The sequence below is a fragment of the Lipotes vexillifer genome, unplaced genomic scaffold (assembly GCF_000442215.2).
Source record: "Lipotes vexillifer unplaced genomic scaffold, Lipotes_vexillifer_v1.1 scaffold570, whole genome shotgun sequence".
In the NCBI taxonomy this organism is placed as follows: domain Eukaryota; kingdom Metazoa; phylum Chordata; class Mammalia; order Artiodactyla; family Lipotidae; genus Lipotes; species Lipotes vexillifer.
Genome location: NW_006777801.1, coordinates 3,190,459 through 3,215,158, shown reverse-complemented (window position 1 = coordinate 3,215,158; position 24,700 = coordinate 3,190,459). Strand labels below are relative to the sequence as shown.

Here is a 24,700-nt window from a genome sequence, read left to right as displayed (position 1 = left end):
CTTGCTGATTCTGGATCCAAAATCAGGGCTTCTATTGCGTGAGATATCAGTAAACAGCTCTGCTGCTGTCTGCATTATGTTAAGGTTACACATTATAATAGAGAAATGTACTATAGACTTTATATTATTTGAATACTAAATAAGGCAAGATGAAAATCATATTCTTAGTGAAGGTAAACCACATGTTATTGACTCAAATAGTCTGTGGCTCTATTTTTTTCTTTTTAAGGGATATATGTTGTCTGTGATAGTTCCAGGAAGAGTACTTCAGAGGTTAATGTTGGAAGGAGGAACCAAGCAACAGGCTCTGTGATTCAATCACAGAAACTTTATAGGGGTTTCACTGATGAAAAGTTTAAAACAAGCACCACAATAAGGGTCTGAAGAGTGGTTACCCTGGAGGTTCCTAGGCTGGGGCTCAAGGGATCTGTTAACTCTCCTGAAATGGTATGCAAATTTTGGGGGATATGTGCATATATGCATTTTTTAGGGGAGAGGGTCCATAGCATTCATCAGGTTTTCAATCACTAAACCAAAATACCAGGAATTACTGATTTATAGGTCTGCAACTTAAAAGCAATTTATCTCTTTCCTCCTTTCAAAAAGGATCTGAAGCTGCTAATAAGAAAATACGGAGAACTTAAAAGGGGCTTAGGGAACATAAGTGATGACTGAAACGACTGAATATATCATTAATAAAGGTGATGGGAACTAGGGTTGTTAGCTGTGAATAAAAGATAGGTGAAGCAAGACAAAATGGTTCTCTGGTGGAAAAATATTTTGTGTTGTCCATTGTAGCTCAAGTGAGCACAAAGTATTCAACACTGCTTGGACCTGGGTTTTGGATGCTCTTCCCAGAGGTGGAAAAAGACCACCACTGAGTCACCACGTTTTAAAAAGCCTGGTTGAAGTAAAGAAGTTAAATTATACTGCTCATACTAGGTTTCAAAAGAGAAATTATTATTTATGGTAAATCTGTAGGCTTATCTAATGCATATGTATATTTCAGTTAAGCATATCTGAAATATTTACTCTACATTTATATATTTATTTATTTATTTTTTTGTGGTAAGCGGGCCTCTCACTGTTGTGGCCTCTCCCGTTGCGGAGCACAGGCTCCGGATGCGCAGGCTCAGCGGCCATGGCTCACGGGCCCAGCCGCTCCGCGGCATGTGGGATCTTCCCGGACCAGGGCACGAACCCACGCCCCCTGTATCGGCAGGCGGACTCTCAACCACTGTGCCACCAGGGAAGCCCCTACTCTACATTTAAAAGAATACTTCCAAAGAACAAGAAATATCGGGCAAGTTTAGGATACAGTTCTACATTCCTCAAAGTTGCGGAATCAGCATCAAAAGATGCCTGATAAAGATCCCCATATCGGGAAGCAAGGCTTCGGAATTCTTCCATGGACAGTTTCATCTACAAAGAAGGAAAAATATCAATTATGATAAATAAACAAATATGCTTTTGTGTTGTATAAACACAAAAGTCAAAACATAAGAAAACAATCCTCAAACAATAAAAAAAAATGAAATAATATTTCAACTCTTTCTCATTTTCAATTCATTCATTTTTATAAACCCTATTAAAGAAAATTAACGAAGATGGCAAATGAAACTACAAATGTGTACAAGATTATAATTTACACATAATGTACAGAAACAAAAAACACTGCATTTTTAGTTTCTTCAAAGTTTCACTAAAATAAATAATATAGTTATAAACTTCCCAAAGTTTCTTTAAAATGTATGTCCTTTTTCTTTATATAAACATGTAGCAACTAGTGAGATATCATCAATCACTCTGTCATTTTAATAAGACTTCAGCCTGTTTTTTGCAAGACAGATGAGTTTAGAAGTATTTGATGTTGCCTCTGAGTCAAACCGCTGATTTTTAAGTTTCAGAATTTTTCATCTCACAACTAACCTCAAGAAACCTCTAAAGTGTAAATAAAAACTCCACTGAAAATAAAGTTAAGACATACCTGGTTGGAGATGCGACCGCACCGCTGGAGGTCATTCCCTAAGGTCATGGCAATTGTTGTGGCAATTGCAGGTGGCGGGCTTGTCTTGAGGCTACTACAAGTACAGATAAGTTGAGAGAAGGCTTGGAGAAGGTCAATCCTGAGCTTTACAAATTCACACTGAAAACTTAAAGGATTCAGTGGTGTACTGGCAGCCTGGGGAATAAAAACAAGCTATATTTAATACAAGGTAAGCATAAAAGGAAGATGCTGAAGGACAAAGTATTTGTCAGAGTCTGCAAAAGAGCAGTAGTTCTAATGATGATGGATAAACACCTACATTATTAGGGGAAGATGTAATATTAGAAAGAAAAACTTACTGTCATTAGCATCAACTCTGAAAAACTATGTTCCATCAACACTCAGGTTCCTTACTTCCTACATTTGCAAAGACCCCACAAGACATGGGTTAACTAGACCGTCATGTGTAAGATATCATATGAGGGATGCTTCACAGACATTACCATTCCCCCCAAATTCCCTTATCACCTTCCTACCTTTCTAACCTGAAATTTGCATGCTGGAATCATTAAACAGAATTTTTAAAAGTTGGAAGGGGGAGGGCTTCCCTGGTGGCGCAGTGGTTGAGAGTCCGCCTGCCGATGCAGGGGACACAGGTTTGTGCCCCGGTCCGGAAAGATCCCACATGCCGCGGAGTGGCTAGGCCCGTGAGCCATGGCCACTGAGCCTGCGTGTCCGGAGCCTGTACTCTGCAACGGGAGTGGCCGTTTTGAGGCCCGCATACCGAAAAAAAAAAAAAAGTTGGAAGGGGAAGAAAAGAAAGGTGAGGGCAGGAGAAATATATTGTTAGACCGTCACTGTTAAAAAAGCCTGTTGCTGGCGGAGGTGAGGCAAGAGCCAGCCAGACCACGTGGGGCCTTCAGACCGCAGGCAAGGTTCCGGATTATATTTTAAATGCAGTAAAAAGGCAGTTTCAACAACAAAAACAAAAAAGTATTTTGCCTCACGGCTGCTTTCTTCCATAACTAGCCCAGATTAATTTTAAAACGAATGTCTCATTAGACACTTGAGATGCAGAGAGGCCACCAAGGAATAGGTTATAAACACACAAGTACGTTTCAGTGAGAATGGAGGGGTGTCAGGTATAAGTCTTGAATAGCAAAAGGTAGCATTAGCTAGGTAAAGGGAGCAAAGAATATAAGTCAAGCCACCATGGGCAGAGAACTAAGACAACATTAATCTATTTATCAACTGTCCTAGTGGAGAACCTAGCATGGTGGTTTCAACAAAAGGCGTACTAAAAATATGCTAACTTGGAGCCCTCTTCGCGCGCCTGGGCGCCGCGGGGCCCGGCCAGCCCTGGGCTGCCCTCGGAGGCCGGGCTGCGCGGACGTTTGGCGCCCAGCCCCCTACTCTGCGCAGCACCCTCTTTGTGTACAGGCCCGCGGCAGCCTCCCACTTTCTTCCCCGCGGATGCGCACGTGCCTCCCGAGCGCAGCGGCTGTGCACAGAGAACCGCCTGACCCCGGGCGCCCTTAGCCCTGGTCCGGGCTCCTGCCACCGCAGCACGCTCGCCTCTGGTCTCGCGCTCTGCCCTCAGGCACCTCTCCCCTGGTGATCCACGCAAGGCCCCCCGTCTGCAGGTGAAGTGGCCTCCCTTAGAGCGACCCGGAAAGTGTGGTCCGTATTTCAAGGTGGACTTTCAAAGGCGGTGCTGCCTTGCGCCCGCGGGCCCTGCCGGTGGCCGAGCGCTCCTTCCCTAGCGCAGAGGCTCGGGGCTTGGCCGACTGTCCGTTTTTGCAGAAATCTTCCTCCTGTGTGGGATCGCTGTCTGGAGAAGGGCTCCCGCGCTGCTCCGGGAAGAAGCTGACCCAGGACGGGAACACGTGGCTGGAAGGGCCATCTCCAGAAAAGAGGAAGAGCTGCAAGTGCCGTCAGTGATCCCCTCCAGGCACCCAGAGCCTTAACTGAAATACCTGATCGTTCCCTAGATTTTTGCTACATTAAACTATATTGCCCAGTTAAAAAAAAAAAAAGAGTACGAAACACCGTGGTAGAGGACGACGATTCCTGGCTCTCCCCTGACTGCACAGCCTTTGGACAACTTTGCCAGTGAAAGAGCTTTGTTCCAACCACCTGCCCCAGTGCAGCTGTGTCGATGGCACGAAGCTTCGTTCCGCAGCTCCTATTTCACAGCGGTCCCCTCTCCCTGGTCTCGTTGTGGGTCACACCATGATGGCTGCCCACCCCTCAGATGGACCACAGGTTCTGGAGGTGGCTCCTCCCAAGAAGAGCCGGGTGGCAACTTTTTAGAGCAGGACCAGAACAGACCTCCTCGGGCCACGCAGCTGCAAGTGGCACAGTGACCCAGCTGCTCGCTTGCAACCAGCGACTTTCCCAAACCAGCTGCTGCTTCAGCTTCCTTTGTGATCGCGCCAGTTTCTAAATTGGGTAACGGTCAAGAGGCATGGTCTGTGATGTCATGTACATAAAAATCTGTTTCTCATTGAAGTTACAAAAGTAATGACAACACGAGCTTTCGCAGGGCCGAGCTCACTTTGTTCTGATCGCTGCCACCAGCGTAGGGGGTCCAGGGTGGTGGGTGGATGAAGCCCTCCTCTGCCTGAAGCACCTAGCCAGGCTGTGCATCCACTTCCTGGTCTGAGAAACAGAACTAATAAGCAGAATACAACTTCTCTTTATTGTTTGCTATGAAGAGTGATCTGATTTAAACATTAGTCGGAGGCCCCTGCTTATTTTACCAAGCACAATGTCCTCAACGTTCCTCCATGCTGTAGCAGGTGACAGGACTTCCTTCTCTTTTAAGGTTGAATAATATTCCATAGTCTGGATAGACCACATCTTGTTCATCCATTCACCTTTCAGTGGACACTTGGGTTGTTTCCACCCCTTGGCTAGTGTGAGTAATGCTGCTCTGAACATGGATGTACAAATATGTTTGAGTTCTTGCTTTCAGTTCTTTTGGGTCTATACCCTCATGGGTGTGAGGCAGTATCAGTGATTTTTAAGACTCCTTTGCTTCCCAATTTCTTTAGCTGTATTTCTCTCCCCTCCTACCTTATGAAATACTTAAGAGGTTAAATGTATAAGATAAAGAAATTCCTAAAAATGAGGAATTGGGAAGTTTAGACTTACATTTCCCAGAGGGATTGGAATGAGTCCCTTTTTACCACCCTGAATTCTCCCAGCCAGAGCCTGCCCTGTCCCACTTCGCAGCTGGCTTTGGGTTCATGAAAACATATACAATATTAGAAATTAAGACTAAAAGATTGTTTTTAAAAGATTTTTATTCATTCATTTAAACTTACAATAAGAAACCGATTCCATGTTACTCAACAATAAGTAACATTTTACGAAAAATCATTATTTTCAAAAAATGATTAGTGAGAACAAGGGACTTGTTTCATATTTTTGCAGATCTCTTTAATGTCTAGCTTGATAAAAGACAGCTGGATTCTCATACCTGCTTCTGTGTTCAGTCTCTTGTAATATATTGTTTTAGTTGATGTCTGTTAAGAAAATTTGACCTCGCAGGGATGTGTAGCAGGAAAATGGAGGAGCGTTTATATAGATTCTCCAACAAAACTGACACGTGAATATTCCTTACAGGTTCATTGCAATGTGGACTCCAGCAGCACTGCAATGTACCTTTCCTGCTGTTAGACTAAAACCCACTGGTCTCTCTGGCACTTTGGATAGATCTATTACCCACACATGATTTTGTAACACGGCCATTTGGTCATTTGGAAAATATTAATTCACTGAATTGTGCAGTTATTCCAAATGTTGACCCATTTCACTAGACAATATTGAAAATCACAATTGTGCGGAATGTAAATTGGAGCAGCCAGTATGGAAAACAGTAAGGAGACTCCTCAAAAAATTAAGACTAGAACTACCATATATGATCCAGCTATTCCATATCTGAGTATTTATCCAAGGAATACAAAAACACTAATTTGAAAAGATAGATGCACCTCAATGTTCATGGCAGCATAATTTACGATAGCCAAGATATGAAAACAACCTAGGTATCCATCAACAGATGAATGGATAAAGATGGTGATATATATATATGTACTACTGTGTCCCCACGAAAAGGCAAGGACCATCTTAGTATTATTAGAAAAGTAGTTTTTAAAAAAATATCAGTTATCTTTTAATTGAGGTATAGTTGATTTGCACTGTTGTGTTAGTTGCAGGTGTACAGCAAAGTGATTCAGTTATACATATATATATTCTTTTTCAGATTTTAAAAAATTTACTGACGTATAGTTGACTTACAAAAAAAAAAAAATGCTAACTTAACAATAAATGGAGGCGTAATGAAATTAACTTTCTTCCCTGACATGACTCGCTTAAAACATGCTGATGCCGTTCTTAGATAGTATTTCACACTCTTCTTTTAGCAGGAGAGCCTGGTGTGTGACTTGAGGTTCTAGAATTAAGTTACAATATTATCCATCTGACCAAGTATTGACCTTACTGTAGTTCTCTCTAGTTTTAAGTGTCAAATGATAGTTCTTTATTTGGTGGAATTCATATTTTACTCTAGGAAATAGTTTGCCACTTCCTGTGTCCTTTATAAGAACATACACTTGCTCTAGTATCCCTCTCAAATTGCAAAGTTACACCTATGTAAAATTATAGAAGCTAGAGGTAATAACTGTAATCAATATATTGAATTCTGTGGTTTTCAAACTTTTGGGATGTTTTGTTCTAATCATGAAATGGCACAGATTAGGGATATTAAAGAGACTATTTCAATTGTTTTTTAATTTCTTAGAGATTTGATTTGCTTTTATAGGAAGATAAGTTCCCCCTTCCTCTGCCCCTTAAGCTGCTACTTGCTATTTTTAATTTACTGCTTATCAATAACTTTAGAAGGGTCAGGGATACAAGTGGGTATATATGATATATATACAGTTATATACAGTGTAGACCATCTTACCAGACAAAAAAACATTTGCAATATTGTCCTAACATGCATTATAAAACTGAAAGCGAAGCAAGATGTAGTTATAATGAAGAAGATTTACTGCTACTCTGAATTTATTTCTGACTAACAAGAAATATTTGATGATATAAGATGGTAACTTTGAAAGTGACTGTGCATCTTACATCGTGTTATACTGAGGAAAACAATGTTAGATATAGTATGCATGTTCAAAAAGAACACAGAAAAGATAAACTTGTGATAAAGGTCAATCAAAGACTTTAAAAAGGTAATATCGTCCATGAGACACAGAAAACATATAAAAATAAAATTTAGACTATAGTGCTATGAACAATGCCAATGAGAAATAAAAGGGATATTATTTACTCTTCTTTACATGGGGGCTAAAGCTTAAAACAGAAATGGGTTCTAAGGTCAGCAGGTAAAGCAAAAATTGTATACAGTCAAAATTATCCCTGAAAATTCCTCAAGAAGGAACTACTTCCAGTGAATTTAACATGGGTGAAGGAACAGCAAACTCAGAGCCCCGTGGTACAAGCTAATTGAGAAGAACTGTCCCCACTATTTAAACTGCTATTTTGTGTCCCCACTATTTAAATAGCTATTTTCCCTCATTCTTGTTCTTTCTTTCTTGATTTTTTTAAAAGTCTAAACATACAGAGGTAAATCTATGTTAAACACACATTTAATGCTACCTCACTGAATTTCTGACTTGTGGTACATATTCTGTTTTCTATATGGAGCAGCTAAAAAAACCCAATGTGGCTGAAAGGAAAGCTACTTAATAAACTCAGTTAAAAATATTTATATATATGTGGTAAAGAACATGTGACAACCAAGAGTGAACCACAATGGACTTTAAGCCCCTAGTAACCACCACCTTACTTTCTGTTTTTATGATACTGACCACTTTCATTTAAGTGGAATCATATAATATTTGTCTTCTTGTAACTGGATTATTTCACTTAATACAAGCTCAGTTTCTGAAAGAGTAAGCCAAGCTTAAAGCAATAGTAGACTAAATTGTTTAAAACCAGACCTCCTGCTAAGAACAAATGGAAAACTGAGTTAAATATTATGAACATCTATCTAAAAGCACTGAAGAGCTACGAAGGCAACAAGGAGCCAAAATCATGGAGAGATGGGCAATCCAAGAAGATAAGACTGACATCTGGTGATTATTTGCTAATTTGAAAGCTGCTCCTGGGAGTCTGAGAAGCTGAGCAGAGCTTTCAGCAGTCTCATAAGACTAAGAGGGCTGTGGAAAACACTTCAGGCTTTTGGCTGTAACTTCAAAGGGCTATACCCTAGGAGTTAGGAGAACCAAAAATATACTGGCTCTTCCAAGGACTGAAGCTTAGCTCTGAATCAGTTCAATCCTTGACTGGATTAGGGTAATCTGCCCTTAGCCTAACTGCCTGCCAAAAGCAAGGATGACAAAATCATTGTAATTTTTCACACACACTGTCCAAAACTAACTAAAAAAATAACTGAGTATACAACAAAGACAAAATTCCTCAAACCAAAAGGGGGATAAAAGGTCAAAGACACAAACCATAACAGATCCAGATAACAGACTATCATATATGAACTTCAAGTTAACTACAATCAATATGTTAAAGAACTTAAATGACAAGATAGAGAGTCCTGGAGAAGAACTACAGAATATAAAATAACCAAATGGAAATTCTAGAACTGGAAAAACACAATAAATGAAATTAAGAACTCAATGAATGAGTCTGACATGCTGATTAGACACAACGTAAGTGAGAATTATGGAAATGGAAGATAGGTCAGAAGAAAATATTTAGAGTTAAGTATGGAGAGAGAAAAAGGTGGAAAATGAAGAAGAGAATATAAGAGATATATGAGTCATGGTAAAAAGAATTAACATGGGTGCACTACGTCCCAAATGAGGAAGAAAGGGACAGAAGCACTGGCTGAAGAGATAATGGCCAAATGTTCCATAACTGATCAAAGTCATCAAGCCTTATATCCCAGAAGTACTATGAACCCCAAAAGGCATTTACAATGATAGCCGTATAAACTGGAAACCACCATAGGCAACTTTTTGGTAGTATTTATTAGAGCTGAACTTAGTAATGACACAGCACTACCATCCAGAAGGTAGGCAGGCCTATATCAAAAGATGTGCGTAAGAAAGTTCAAAGTCAAATTATTCTAAATAGCCCCAACCTGGAAATAACTCAAATGTTTCTCAAAAATAAAATGGATAAACAGATTGTTATAACAGTTATACAAAAGAATATCACAATGAAATGAAAATGAACAAACTACTGCAATATGCAACAAAAAGCATGAATGCATCACACGAATATAAAGCTGAGCAAAGAAGCTAGAATCAAAAGCATAATACTGCATGAGTCCTTAAATAATAATGAAAAACAAGGCAAGACTAATCTATAGTTTTAGAAATCATAAGTGCCTTCTACAGAGAAAGGTAGTAGTGACTTGAAGGGAAAACATTTCTTAAAGTGATAAAAAGCCACAAATCAGAAGATAATATTTGCAACTCATATAACCTACAAAAGATTGGTATCTAGAACATCCAAAATAAAAAGGCAACCTAATGAATGGGAGAAAATATTTGCAAATCATGTATCTAGTAAGGGGTTAATAATATCTAAAATACATTTAAAAACTCATACAAGTCAATAGTAAAACAACAACAACAAATAATGCAATTAAAAAATGGGCAGAGATTTGAATAGGCATTCTTCCAAAGACATACAGATGGCCTATAGGCTCAAGATCATTAATCATCAGGGAAATGCAAATCAAAACCACAAGCACAAAATTCAACTCACACCTGTTATAATGGCTATTATCAAAAAAAAACAAGAAATAACAAGTGTTGGCAAGGATGTGGAAAAAAGGGGATCCTGGTGCACTGCTGGTAGAAATGTAAATTGGGGCAGCCACTATGGAAAACAGTATGGAAGTCCCTCAAAAATTAAAAACAGAACTACCATATGGTTCTGCAATTCCACTTCTGGGTATCTATCTGAAGAAAACAATAATACTAACTCAAGAAGATATCTGCACCTCTATATTCACTGCAGCACTATTTACAATAGCCAAGATATGGAAACGATCTAAATGTCCACTGATTCATAAATTTTAAAAATGTGGTATATACACACAAAATGGATTACTATTCAGCCATAAAAAAGAATAAAATCTTGCCATCTGTAACAACACAAATGGATCTAGACGGTATTATGCTAAGTGAAATAAGTCAGACAGAGAAAGACAATTACCGAATGATCTCACTTATATGTGGAATCTAAAAACAAAAACAAAAACCAAGCTCATAGATACAGAGAACAGATAGATGGTTGCCAGAGGTGGGGGTAGGGAAGTGCATGAAATGCGTGAATGAGGTCAAAAAGTACAGCTATAAAATAAATGAATTATGGGGATGTAATGCACAGCATGGTGACTATATTGTGAGGGAGAGGCAAAGATAGCAGAGTAGAAGGACCCTGAGCTCATCTCCCACAGGCACATCAAAATTACAACTATTTACAGAGCAAATATCAATGAAAGCGACCCGAAGACTAGCAGAAAAGAACTTCTAAAGCTAGAGATGTAAAGAAGGAACCACAGAGAGATGGGTAGGAGGGGTGGAAATATGGTATAGGCAAGATCCATACCCCAGGTTGGTGACCAACAAATGGGAGGCTAATTACAAACTACAGAGGTTCTCCTCAAAAAGCAAGGGCTTTGAGTCCTAGCTGGGACTGGGCTTCCCAGCTGGGAGCCCCTAGAATGCTTGGCTTTGAAGGCCAGCAGGGCTTATTTTGGGGGGAGCCAGAGGACTGTGGGAAATAGAAACTCCACTCTTAAAAGGCACACACAAAAGAAATCATAGAAGGAAAAGATCAGAGAAGAAATAAGTGAAATAGAGACTAAAAAAACAATGGAAAAGATCAATGAAACTAATGGCTGGTTCTCTGAAAATATAAACAAAATTGACAAACCTTTCACCAGACTCATCAAGAAAAAAAAGAAAGGCCCAGATCAATAAAATAAGAAATGAAAAAGAAGTTACAACCCACACCATAGAAATATAAAGGATCATAAGATATTCCTATGAACAATTATACAACAATAAAAGGGACAACCTAGAAGAAACCGACAAATTCCTAGAAATGTACAATTGCCCAAGACTGAATCAGGAAGAAATAGAAAATAAGAACAGACCAATTACCAGTAATGCAACTGAATGGGTAATTTAAAAAACTGCTGACAAACAAAAGTCCAGCACCAGATAACTTCACAAGTGAATTTTACCAAACATTTTGAAGAGAATTAACACCTATCCTTCTCAAATTATTCCAAACTGCAGAGGAAGGAATGCTTCTGAACTCATTCTATGAGGCTGGCACCACCTGATACCAAAACCAGACAAAGATACCACAAAAAAAGAAAATTAAAGGCCAATACCACTGATGAACACATGCATTTAAAAATCCTCAATAAAATATTAGCAAACTGAATCCAACAATACATTAAGAGGATCATACACCATGATCAGGTGAGGTTTATGCCAGGGACAAGAATGGTTCAAAAATCAATGTAATACACCATATTAACAAACTGAAGAATAAAAACCACATGATCATCTCAAAAGATCCAGAAAAGGCTTTCTGACATAATTCAACATCCATTTATGATAAAAACTCTCCACAAAGTGGGTATAGAGGGAATATACCTAAGCATAATAAAGGTCATATATGACAAGCCCACAGCTTGTTCTCCACGCACTGGTGGAAAGCTGAAAGCATTTCCTCTAAGATCAGGAACAAGACAAGGATGCCCACTCTCACCACTTTTATCCAACATAGTATTAGAAGTCCTAGCCACAGCAATCAGGCAAGAAAAGGAAGTAAAAGGAATCCAAATTGGAGAGAAAGAAGTAAAAATGTCCCTGCTTGCAGATGATATGATATTATATATAGAAAATCCTAAAGACACTACCAAAAAACTACAGGAACTCATCAATGAATTCAATAAAGTTGCAGGATACAAGATTAATACACAGAAATCTGTTCTGTTTCTATACACTAAAAAACAAACTATCAGAAAAAGAAATTAAGAAAACAATACCATTTATAATCACATCAAAAAGAATTTAAAATACCTGGGAATAAATCTAAGGAGGGAAAAGACCTGTACTCAGAAAACTGTAAGACATTAATAAAGGAAACTGAAGATGACACTAAAAACTGCAAAGATATGCTATGCTCATAGCTTGGAAGAATTAATATTGTTAAAATGCCTATACTACCCAAGGCAATCTACAAATTCAATGCAATCCCTATCAAAATATCAAATGGCAGTTTTCACAGAACTAGAACACATAATTCTAAAATTCATATGGAAACCTTACAGGACCCCCAAATAGCCAAAACAATCTTGAGAAAGAAGAACAAAGGTGGACGTATCACACTCCCTGATTTAAAACTCTACTACAAAACTACAGTAATCAAAACGGTATGGTTTTGGCACAAAAACAGACACATAGATGAATGGAACAGAATAGAGAGCCTTGGAATAAACCCACATGTATATGGTCAATTAATCTACAACAAAGGGGGCAATAATATACATTGAGGAAAAGACAGCATCTTCAATAAATAGTGTTAGGAAAACTGGACTGCTACATGCAAAAGAATCAAATTGGACTCCTTTTTCACATTACATACAAAAATAAACTTGAAATGGGTTAAAGACTTAAATGTAAGACCTGAAACCATAAAATTTCTAGAAGAAAACATAGGAAGTACACTCTTTGACAGAATACTGTTTTATTGAGCTAAGTATCCTCTCTCTTACATAGCAATATTTTTTTGGTTATGCCTCCTGAAGCAAGGGAAACAAAAGCAAAAATAAACAAATGGGACTACATCAAACTAAAAAAGCTTTTGCACAGCAAAGGAAACTATCAACAAAACAAAAAGGCTGCCTACTGAATGGGATATTTGGAAACAATATACCTAACAAGGGGTTAATATACAAAATATACAGAGAACTCAAACAACTCAACATTTAAAAAAAGCAAAAAATCCAATTAAAAATGGGCAGAGGACCTAAATAGACATTTTTCCAAGGAAGACACACAGATGGTCAAAAGGCACACGAGGGGCTTCCCTGGTGGCGCAGTGGTTGAGAGTCCGCCTGCTGATGCAGGGGACACGGGTTCATGCCCCGGTCCAGGAAGATCCCACATGCTGCGGAGCGGCTGGGCCCGTGAGCCATGGCCGCTGAGCCTGCTCGTCCGGAGCCTGTGCTCTGCAATGGGAGAGGCCACAACAGGGAGAGGCCCGCATACCGCAAAAAAAAAAAAAAAAAAAGGCACATGAAAAGATGCTCATCCAGGGAAATGCAAATCAAAACCACAATGAGATATCACCTCACACCTGTCAGAATGGCTACCATCAAAAAGACCACAAGTAACAAGTGTTGGAGAGGATGTGGAGAAAAGGGAAACTTGGGCACTTCTGGTGGGAATATAAATTGGTGCAGCCACTGTGGAAAACAGTATGAAAGTTCCTCAAAAAATTAAAAACAGAACTACCACAGGATCCAACAATTCCACTTCTGGGTTTTTATCCAAAGAAAATAAAAACACTAATTAAAAAAGACATATGCATCCCTATGTTCACTGCAGTATTATTTACAATAACCAAGATACAGAAGCCACCTAAGTCCCCATCAAGAGAAAAATGGATAAAGGAGATGTGGTATATATATATATATATATATATATATATATATATATATATATACACACACACACACACACACACACAATGGAATATTAGCCATAAAAAGGAATGAAATCTTGACATTTGTGACAACAGTGATGGACCTAGAGGATATTAGGCTAAGTGAAATAAGTCAGGCAGACGAAGACAAATACTGTATGATTTAACTTATATGTGGAATCTAAAAAACAAAACAAATGAACAAACATAACTAAACAGAAAGAGAGTCACAGATAGAAGAGGTGGTTGCCAGAGGGGAAGAGGGTGGGGAGAGGAAACTGCTAAGGGAGATTAAGAGGTACAAACTATCAGTTACAAAATAAATGAACCACAGGTATGTAATGTACCATATGGGGAATATAGCCAATAATTATGTAACATCTTTGTATGGCAACTAGACTTATCATAGTATCATTCTGAAATATACACAAATACTGAATCAGTATGCTGCGCATTAGGAACTGAATTTCATAGGTCATTAAATGTAAATAAACAAATGAACAAACAAATTCATAGAAGAGTAGATCAAATTTGTGGCTACCAGAGGTGGAAGGCTGGGTGGGAGTTGGGAGGGAGAACTGAACGAAGGCAGTCAAACGGTACAGAATTCCAGTTATAAGTAAGTCCTAAGGATATAATGATATAAGGATATAAATACAACACAATAAAGATAACTAACACTGCTATATGATATATATGAAAGTTGTTAAGAGAATAAAATCCTGAGTTCTCACTACAAGAAAAAAAGTTGTTTTTTCTATCCCTTTAATGTTGTATTTATATGAGATGATGGATGTTCACTAACCCCATTATGGTAATCATTTCATGACGTATGTATGTCAATCATTATGTTGTACACCTTAAATTTATACAGTGCTGTATGTCAATTATATCTCAGTAAAACTGGAAGAAAAAATAAATTTTAAAAATACTATTTTGAATATTTGAAAGTTGCTAAAAGAGTAGATCTTAAAAGTCCTCTTCACAAGAAAAAAAATTTTCTAACTATGTATGTGACAGATGTTAACTGTCACCATACTTACTGTAGTGATTTCACAATATATACAAATATCAAGTCGTGTTGCACATCTGAAACTAATACAATGTTATACATCAATCATTACCTCAAATATATAGATATAGAAAGTTTAATTGTATTAGTAATTTGGGAAACTCCAATCATAACTTCCAGGACATACCAAGTGAGGGGGAAAATGTAGAGTAACAGGAACTCTTATACACTACTGGAAGGATTGTAAATTTGTAAAACCACTATGGAAAAACTCCTGGTATTAGGTAGTCAATTGAAGATGTATATACCTTATGCAATTCCACTCCAAGGTAGTATTTTAGATCAGTATCTCTTAATAGGGGCAGGAGTATCCTCAGCATTTCTCGAGATTAAGCCTATCCAGCCACTGACCATTAGGCCAACAGCAGTCCCTCCAACCCCTCTATCACTGGGACAAACAGAAACATCCTCACACATTTCTAAATTGGAGCAGCGGGCAGATACATAGTTCTGACTGAGTACTGCCCTAGAGAAGGGTTTTCAATCTCAGTATACTAGTGACATTTTGGACCAAATAATTCTTTGTTGAGGGGAGTTGTCCTGTGCATTGCTAGATGTTCAGCAGCATCTTTGGCCTTTACCCGCTAAATGCCACTAACACCTTGGTGAGTTGTGATAACCATAAATGTCTCCAGACATTGCCAAATGGAGCTAAAATCATCCCCAGTTGAGAATCAGTATCCCAGAGAAACCTTTACATAGGTGCATCAAAATATGCCCAAGAATGTTCACAGCAGTAATGTTTTAATAACAAAAAACTGGAAAAATCAAAATTTCCATCAACATTAGAATGGGAAAATAAATTGACGTATAATCATATAATAACATGGGTATACAGCAGTGAAACTGACCTAAAGCTTTATGCAACAAGATGGATGAATCTTAGGAATATAATTTAGATAACCAAAGCAAGTCAAAGAAAAATACATGATTCCTTTTTATATAAAATTCAAAAACAAGCAACATAAAACAATACCTTAAGAGTTAACGAAAAGCATGTTAAAAGTGTAAAGAAAGGCAAGGGAATGGTACATACAAGGTTCGGGATGGGGACTTCCCTGGTGGCGCAGTGGTTAGTGGTTAAGAGTCCGCCTGCCAATGCAGGGCACACGGGTTCAAGCCCTGGACCGGGAAGATCCCACATGCTGCAGAGCAACTAACCCTGTGCACCACAACTACTGAGCCCGTGTGCCACAACTACTGAGCCCGCGCGCCTAGAGCCTGTGCTCCACAACAAGAGAAGCCATGGCAATGAGAAGGCCGCACGCCACAATGGAGACCAACACAGCCAAAAATAAATAAATAATCAAACAAACTTATAAAAAAAAAAGATTCAGGATGGCGGTTACCTTTGTGAGGTGGGAACTGGTATACAAACATGGAGGGGCACACGTGAATTTTAAAGGAAATGGTAATGTCCCATTTCCTAAACTGAATGCTAGGTATACTTGGATATTTGATATTTTTATATACCTCACATAATATATATGTAGATATCATACCTATTCAATATTTAATAAAATAAAAAATAAATTTAAAGCCCACCATTGTAGGCAGATTGCTAAAATCGTTCCTCTAACTCATGCCACCACTCCCACCCCCGCCCCAGTCTCCACACCTTAAATAATCTCCCTTAAAGTGTGGGTAGAACCTGTAACTTGCTTCTATCTAATGGAATATGACAAAGGTAATAGATTTTGAGGATGTAATTTAGGTCCCTAATGAGCTGACTTTGTATTAATCAAAAGGGAGATTATTCTGGGTAGATCTCGCCTACCCAGGTGAGTCCATTAAAAGAGGGTCTTGAAGGTAAGAGATTCTCCTGTGGGCCCTGAAGCTTCCACAAGTCTTACGGCTGTGAGGAAATAAATCCTGCCAAAAACTACACGAATTTAGAAGAGGACCCTGAGCCCAGGCCTCAGACAAGACTGGCCCTGGCTGACACCTTGATTGCAACTTTGTGACAACATGAGCAGAGGACCCAGTTAAGTCATGCCTGACTTCTGACTCATAGAGACCATAAAATAATAAATGGGTGTTGTTTTAAGCCACTAAATTTGTGGTAATTTGTTACACAGCATGGAAAACTAATACAAACACTTCTTACAATTTTTATTTCTAAGAAGCAAGATAACTATCATTAATCACTGCACTGGGAAATTAGGCACCCAACATCGCCATAGCGGCCCCACAAGCAGAGAATTTTTAACTTCCTTTTAGTTTGGTTGAAGAAGGTAAAAAGTATAATTCTTATAGCTGACAACCTCAAATTAGAACATTCATGTGTCAGAGAGTAAAAGGGCAATTCATGCTCAAATCATCTTCGTTAAAAAGACAGAAAGCTACCGTCAAATCCATACTTGTCCAATGAACAGGTTTTCTAAAAACCTTAAAACAAAACAAAACCCTGATAGTATAGTACAATCAGAAATGTGAGAAGTTCCAAATGATTGTATGGATCATACTGCCTTCCCCTTCACACTATTCTCAAGTGGAGAATCATTTCCTGATTTCTTTTTATCCTCAAAGCAGTGTCTGGCACATAGCAAGTGCTTACAGTGTTGAATAAAGGAACTCCATTTCAAAAGATGATTTGAGGCCCAATAATCTGCCCTTGCCTGTGTTAATGGCAGAACGGAGATTAAGACAAGGGCCTTCTGTCAACTGGGTACTTTATTCCTACATCAGAATTCAGTCCTTAATTACTGCCAAGCCTCATTAAACACACATACCACACAAATCATTAAAAGACTATTAAATATTCAACGGGATTTTTCATAATATTAATTCTATCTGCCTCATTGTTTTGTGAGCCTGTTTCACAGTTCTTACCATTTACTGTACTGCATGATTAACAATTTTCTGTTTCACATCAACTAGAAAATGAAATTACCCTACTGATCGGAGGCAATAACTGTACTTTTTCATTTTCTGAGGTATTTATTAGCCTGATATAGGCAACAACAATCTTTTCCTAGGATAATCAAGAGGAGAGAATCACAGCAGTCAGTGCTACCCCTTAAAATGGAGGGCAGCCATTCCTATATTCCTGTCTTAAAATGGCAGTTAATCAATAAATCATTCTTCAAAAGATATGTACCCACAGTAATCTGAATAGTCTGTCTCTTTTGTGACATCTGTTTATTCTTTGTTCTACTTTGAAACATTTCTCTTTGCATGGCCCACCATTAAAAATATTTTAGATTATGTAATAAATATAAAACAGGTAGGGCTTCCCTGGTGGTGCAAGTGGTTGAGAGTCCACCTGCCGATGCAGCAGACACGGGTTTGTGCCTCGGTCTGGGAGGATCCCACATGCCATAGAGTGGCTGGGCTGGTGAGCCATGGCCACTAAGCCTGCACGTCCAGAGCCTGTGCTCCGCAACGGGAGAGACCACAACAGTGAGAGGCCCACGTACCGCAAAAAGAAAAAAAAAACCAGGTAGCAAAAGTTTTTTGGCCCCATCTAAATATATACAATTTTTAAAGTCTTGTGACAATACTTTAAACATGTTTAATGCTGATTTACATAAACTCTTTACTGTTAAGGGGAAAAAGTCCTTGCATTAATACAGAAAATGCACACTTTAGGGAACAGATTCTTAGGAATATAACTAGTTTCAAGGAAATGTTAAGGATCTGCTCTCTCTGCCACACCCTTTCTTTCTTGGGAAAAAAAAAAAGGAAATAGTAGCTGGCTGACTGTTAATTTGGAATAGGAGGATATCACAGTGGGATAAAAGGTGAGACGCTAGCATCCCTCATCATTTCTTCTTTATTTACAAAGCAAGAAACTCTAGTTTCTTAGTGAGTAGTTGCCAGGTATGAGATGGGGTGGAGGGTTTATGTTTGACGGTAGCAGTCACCCAGGCTGGGGTCTTACTAACAGGAGTCTGGAAAGGGAGGATCCTATCTCCACTTTACCCTTTCTGCATGGATTCAGCATTCCTCTTCACATGTGTACCTGATACTTGATAAAAACAAAATGATAAATGTTCACCAATCTATGAATGTTAAAAAGGGGGGGAGGGGTTAATGATCTACTTCCATGTCCTATTTATTACTGTAATACTGCCAAATACATATATTTCAGCAGGTTTTTCAAGGTTAAAAGAGGATAAGCCCAAAAAGAAAAGGGAGACCATTGTCACACAAGTCATCATCACCAAAGGAGAATTAAGAGGACTTACTGTTAAGGAAGCAATCCCTTTGTGGTAGAATTTTAAAGACTCAGCAATGCAAGAAAGTGCTGAACTATAATTCTCCTCTTGCAACCCAGTGAGACACTGTTCTGCATGTGAGAACTCTTTCAAACTATTCAGCCAGAAGTAGAAATGTTCTGAGGCAACCTGAGTCAGCAAACTCTGATAAAGCTCTCTGGCCATGTCATGATTACCCTAAGAAAAAAAAGCGGGGGAGGATAATGAGCTTCTTACACTTGAATTAGTTGATGTAGCAGCTAAAAGAGAAACCCAAACCTTGGATAAGTTTTAACAATCACTCCTCACATTATAACTCTGTGAGACTCAGTCTAAGTATTTCTTCAGAGAAAACATGCTGAGCTGCTTTTATGTAACATAATGACTGAAGTTCTTTACCAAAACAGTTCCAAAGAGAAAATGAATGGAAGTAACTATAACCCATGTCTAGAACTTTAGTTCAAAATATAGAAAGTATAAATACTTATTGTATGTCATTTTGTATGAGCTATTTAGTGGGGTGGGGAGAACTCCAGTTAAGTTCCATCAAGCGATTTACCAAGAGGAGCACTGCGCCCTCTGGAAACGACTGAGGGAAGGGTAGTTGTGGGAGGATGTGAATGCCTTTTAATGCATGGGGGCGAGGGATGCTCACTGTCTTGCAGTGCTTGGATGCTTGGGACAGTTGGGTATAATAAAGAAATATCCTATCAATAGTGCTTCTTCTGCCATTTGAGAAACACTGTAAAATGTGAACATGTGCTTCAATCACCTAGAATAATGCTTCTCAAATTTTGTTCTGTGGACTTATCCCCAAAGAATTTCTACACTATCCAAGCTCTATTTCCTCTCAAACAAAATGAATAAAAATCGTTAGGATCTCCATACGGTTGAGAGGGAACAGAATACTAAAACTTTCCCGTTTCCACATTAAGAATGATAAAGTTGGAGAGGGAAAGGGAAGAACGACATGGTGTACTGAATGGGGAGAATATAAACGTGGGTGGGAGGGAGCTGTGCTTACGGGAGCACAGGACAAAATGAAAGTGCTGCTAACAACCTACAGCCAGAAAGAGCTCATATTTTTGGAATTCCCATGGAACTTCCCCATAACAACATATATACCATTCTCTGTGTATATGTTAAAAATTAGGTCCTTTCCTTCATCATCTTTTAATCCCATGACTAAAAAGTACTTCTACCTTCACCTTTAGTTTTGACTAGGAGTAACAATCACACAACCTGAGGTTCGTAATCTGCCATTTTCACCAACCCAGTTTACATAGAAGGATAATACGTACCATTCGGGATGCCTGTCTGGCAATTCGGTATACAGTCCATCCATTGGAGACGCTTTCAAGCTGCTGCTTAATTACTGCCTTTACTTCAGGAGACAGTGCTTTCTGACTGGCTACAAAAATCACAGTGGCCAAGCTCACCTAACATTGAGCAAGAAGTAAGAAAGTCAAGAAAATCATTAACTCTATGCAATGTCAAAGATAACTTTACCAAAAAGGGTTAAAAACTAATTAGAGCCTATCAAAAAAGAACAAAATTTGTCTTTGACATTTATAAAATTTCCACTTTATTCCTTTGCTCAGAGCATTGTGTATAACAGCAAATAATTAGAAACAATGCCCATAAATATGGATAAACTATGATATAATCACAATGAAATACTATAGAGCAGTGAAGTGGATAAACTAGAAATACACTTATCAGTATAGACGATTCACACAAAACAGGCAAAAATAGGCAAAATGCAAAAGATTACATGCAGTATGAGAACACAAAGTTAAAAATATGCCCAAAATATTGCATATCACTTAGGATATATACTAAGGTAGTAAATATATGACAACATGCATGGGAATGACAAACACCAAATTCGGGAGAGTGGTTACCTATCCTGATAGGAAGGAAGACGACACTATCAGAGAGATACACAGCGGGGTACAAGTCAAATGTACTAGTAACACTTTTTTCTTAACCTAGGTGATGGATGCAAAAGCTTTCATCATATTATTCCTTATGTGTTTTTGAATATTACGTTTCATAATTTAAAGTTGCTTTAAAAGTAGTACTAAGAAAAAAGCAATAAAAAACATTAATTGAAAATGCTGCTTCAATGAAAAAGAAACTTGGCTAACTGCTTCTCAGTATTCCAAAGCTGATACATACAAGGATCCATACATGTGATAACTGCCTGATTCCCACGACCACTGCCACTTAGTCATCTGGGTAACCTTTCCTGAGAGCAAATGATGAAATGGGGGCAATGTTTTACACAATGCCCCCTGCAGGATTAAACATAAAATGGGCTTGAGTAAGTAATTTCACTAAGTATTTTCCCAAGCCATAAAGCCAGATGACCACAAACAATACGGAGGGGCTACTTTAAAGCTTACATATAATTTATGCATATTTAGAACGTAGTCTACTCTCAGCCCTGGAGAACTTTTAACTAAACATTATTATACAGCTTCCATACCTTCTGTTTTTTTCTAAGCATGTACCTTTCCTAGCCCCAGGACTGTACTGAAACCTAAACTGGATCCTAAACAGCTAAAGAGGTCCTGGATTGGCAAAGAGGAATTGGGTTAATTTATGGTCATTGATATCACTAGGTCTTTAACTTACATTTTTGGAAGTACAATACACGGTTTGGTTCATTATTTATTTGCTTTGTATAAAAAAGAAAAAAACCTTCATTTTCATTTTGTCCTTTGTAATAAAACAAAAATATCAGATTGAAGGCTTTGGCTACACTAAGCTGATTTGACAGGGCTTAGGAAGAAAGCAGTTTTACATGTGAACTAAATAGGGCTTTCTATACCAAAAGAGGAAATGGTAAAACGCTCCAGGTCCCAGCCCTATTTTGACTTCAGCATGCTCTTGGTCTTAGCTAATTACTTTAACCTGTGGAATTCTGAAAGAAATTCCCACTAGACCAGATCCTATTCGTCCACAGCAGGTTCAAAAAGTGGCTCCTTACCAGAAGTTCTTGTTGCTTGTCTGTGGCTGATCGTCCGATAACCTTGTAAAGCTCCATGAGGTCACCGAGCATTCCATCGCCCAACACAGGCAGCTGCATGGCAATGGCGGCCAGGCAGTGGCACATCAGGATCCGGGCAGTGTCCTGAGCACTGTGCAGCTGAGTCAACAAGGTCTCAACTACAGACTGGCTGAGATGGGGCCTACCCTTGGCCAACTTCACCATACAATTCAGAGCGATCTGCATATTGAATAGAAGATGGACCAGTTACATTCTGAAGGTTCATATGAAGTGAAGCGTTAAAGAAAGTAACTCTCTACAAGTTACTAGGAAAAATCAAGGAAAAGGCTTTTTTGTAGGCATGACATTTTTCTTCATAAGAAACACATGACATTGAATCCCATATTAAGATCTGCAAGTGTGCCATGTTTAAAACTAAAATAATAAGACAGGATGGTACATTAAACACTCATTTTAATCTAAGACTATTCAGCCTAAGACTTGAGATGAACATCATAAGGAATAATGTGGAAAAGCACAAATAAATGCCAAACTGAATGTCATATTACTGCACTTTCATTACTTTTCAAGAACTGCTTCTAAAGTGGTTTGTAAACTTACCCATAACGGCATCTCCTAGGATGCTAATTAAAATATAGATTCTTGGGCCCTAACCATCCCAAACTTAATGAATTAACCTTTTTTTTTTTTCTGGTGTTTGGGTTACTGAAAGTTTGCAGTTTAAAAAAGGTGCCCTAGGTGACTTCAGACACTGAAGTGGGGAGGAGGCTTCTAATTTTCTCTTATTTCTCAACAGAAATCTAAATATCAGTTGGTCTCAGAGCTTCTATTCAGGCCGGTTAATCACATCCCTAATATCCCAGCCATCAAAACTAGAAACCCAGAAGTCCTCTAATTAACATAGCCAACAGGTTGCTAAACCTAGTCATTTCTACTTTTGTCAAGTCTCTAATACCCATCTATTTAGCTCCCTTTCATTCTCTCTACTACAACATAAATGTCTCCCTAATTCTAATCTCTTGAAAAGATGGGTCCATTAATCCATCCTTCACACTACAACCATGTAGCTTTCAGTGTGTTAGGAAGAATAATCATGTCTTTAGGGTCTGACAGACCCAGAGTTTAAGGTCAGCTTGCCCTTGACTGACTAAGTGTGTGTGAACAAGTTATTTTATCTCTCTGAGGCTTAATTTCCTCATGACTATAAGAGGAATACAAATTTCACTAGTTAGGGTTATTGTAAACAGTGAAAGATGTATATATAAGCCTTCAACAAAGTTTGGTACATAACAGACATATTTAAATAATAACAGCTACAACAAAAGTTAGAGCATGGTCACTACTTCCAAATTTTAAGGTCTCATTACCTACAGAATCAAGCCAAAGTCCTCAGCCTGACATTTGATATCCCCCATGATCGAGCTACAAACTACCTTCTAATCTCCCTTTACATCAACCAGCCACAGTGGGCTACTTATCATTCTTCCAACATAACAGGTACATTTCTGCTTTCCTGTCTTTCGTAACAGTGGTCCTTTAGGTTCAAATGATCCTTCCTCAATACTGAAATTCTACCCTGTCTTTCAAGGCTTAATTCATATGACATCTACTTGTTCAAGTCTTCCCTAATATCCTCCCCACTCTGTCCTCTCAATTAGAATTGCACTTTTGTTTATATCACCAGAGAACTTGCGACATTCTGCTTGGTATTACAACCCCTTATATAAATATCAGTGTCCTCTTATGGAGAGCTCCTCTAACAAAGGGACTTTTCTTGACCATCCATGTATGTCCCACTGTGCTGAGTCCAGTGTTTTATTGACACCTATGATTGGTGGGAAAGGTTTTGGTTTGCTTTCTTTCTTTCTTTTTAAACTTTTTAAATAAATGTATTGTGGTTCCAAAGATTCTGTGGACTTGCCCATCACATGTTGCCTACTTCCTTCACCACCCCTTGATTATCAGCTTTTATTTAATGGTACTAGTATCTTTACTATACATCATTATGACTACATCATACCTTTTCTTAACATGCTAAAATAAGTCACGACTTCCCTCAAGCCATACCTTAGACAAGTTATAGTTCTTACATTCTCCAATGTCTACTTAATAGCCTTTTACTTCTATTAATTCCACTTTTAATTATTTTTTACCATCAAAAATTATATTTTATGTTTCAATCCAATAATAGTCTCATTTAAAAAATTTTTAACTATCTCTAAGATGATCCTATAATTAAGTGAAAGTGAAAAGCCCTTAAAACTAGGGCTTCTATACTCTAGAAATTAATACCCGCTTACACATTTATGAGTTTGACTGCAGTAATTTCATCAGTTCTTTGTGATCTTATCAGTGTTACCTTAGATTATAAACTTCCAAAACTGCAGGAGCTCTGTCTATTTAACTTTACATTATCTAGGACCATCATATGTATCTGTTACAACTTAATAAACACTTTCAACTGACGGCAAAATAGGCCAAAGCTCAAATTTTTACCTCGCCTATATTTTGGAATAATAACAGTCAAAATGCTAGTTTTGAAAGTGAAGATCAAGGGCAAATATTTGTTTAAGCCAGGAGTTGACAAACTCTTGCACTTGGGCCAAATCCTGCCTGTTTTTGTAAATAAAATTTTACTGGAACACAGCCTCACC

General features: G+C 38.3%; 1 protein-coding gene across 1 annotated transcript in view; it reads right to left on the bottom strand.

The window, feature by feature from the left end:
• INTS7 (integrator complex subunit 7) overlaps positions 1-24,700 on the bottom strand; it is a 92,817-nt gene that overhangs the window by 22,132 nt on the left and 45,985 nt on the right. The window contains 6 exon segments of the mRNA XM_007451314.1: positions 1-69; positions 1,319-1,422; positions 1,988-2,182; positions 19,022-19,228; positions 20,332-20,469; positions 22,026-22,265. Coding sequence (XP_007451376.1) covers positions 1-69; positions 1,319-1,422; positions 1,988-2,182; positions 19,022-19,228; positions 20,332-20,469; positions 22,026-22,265 — 953 coding nt within the window.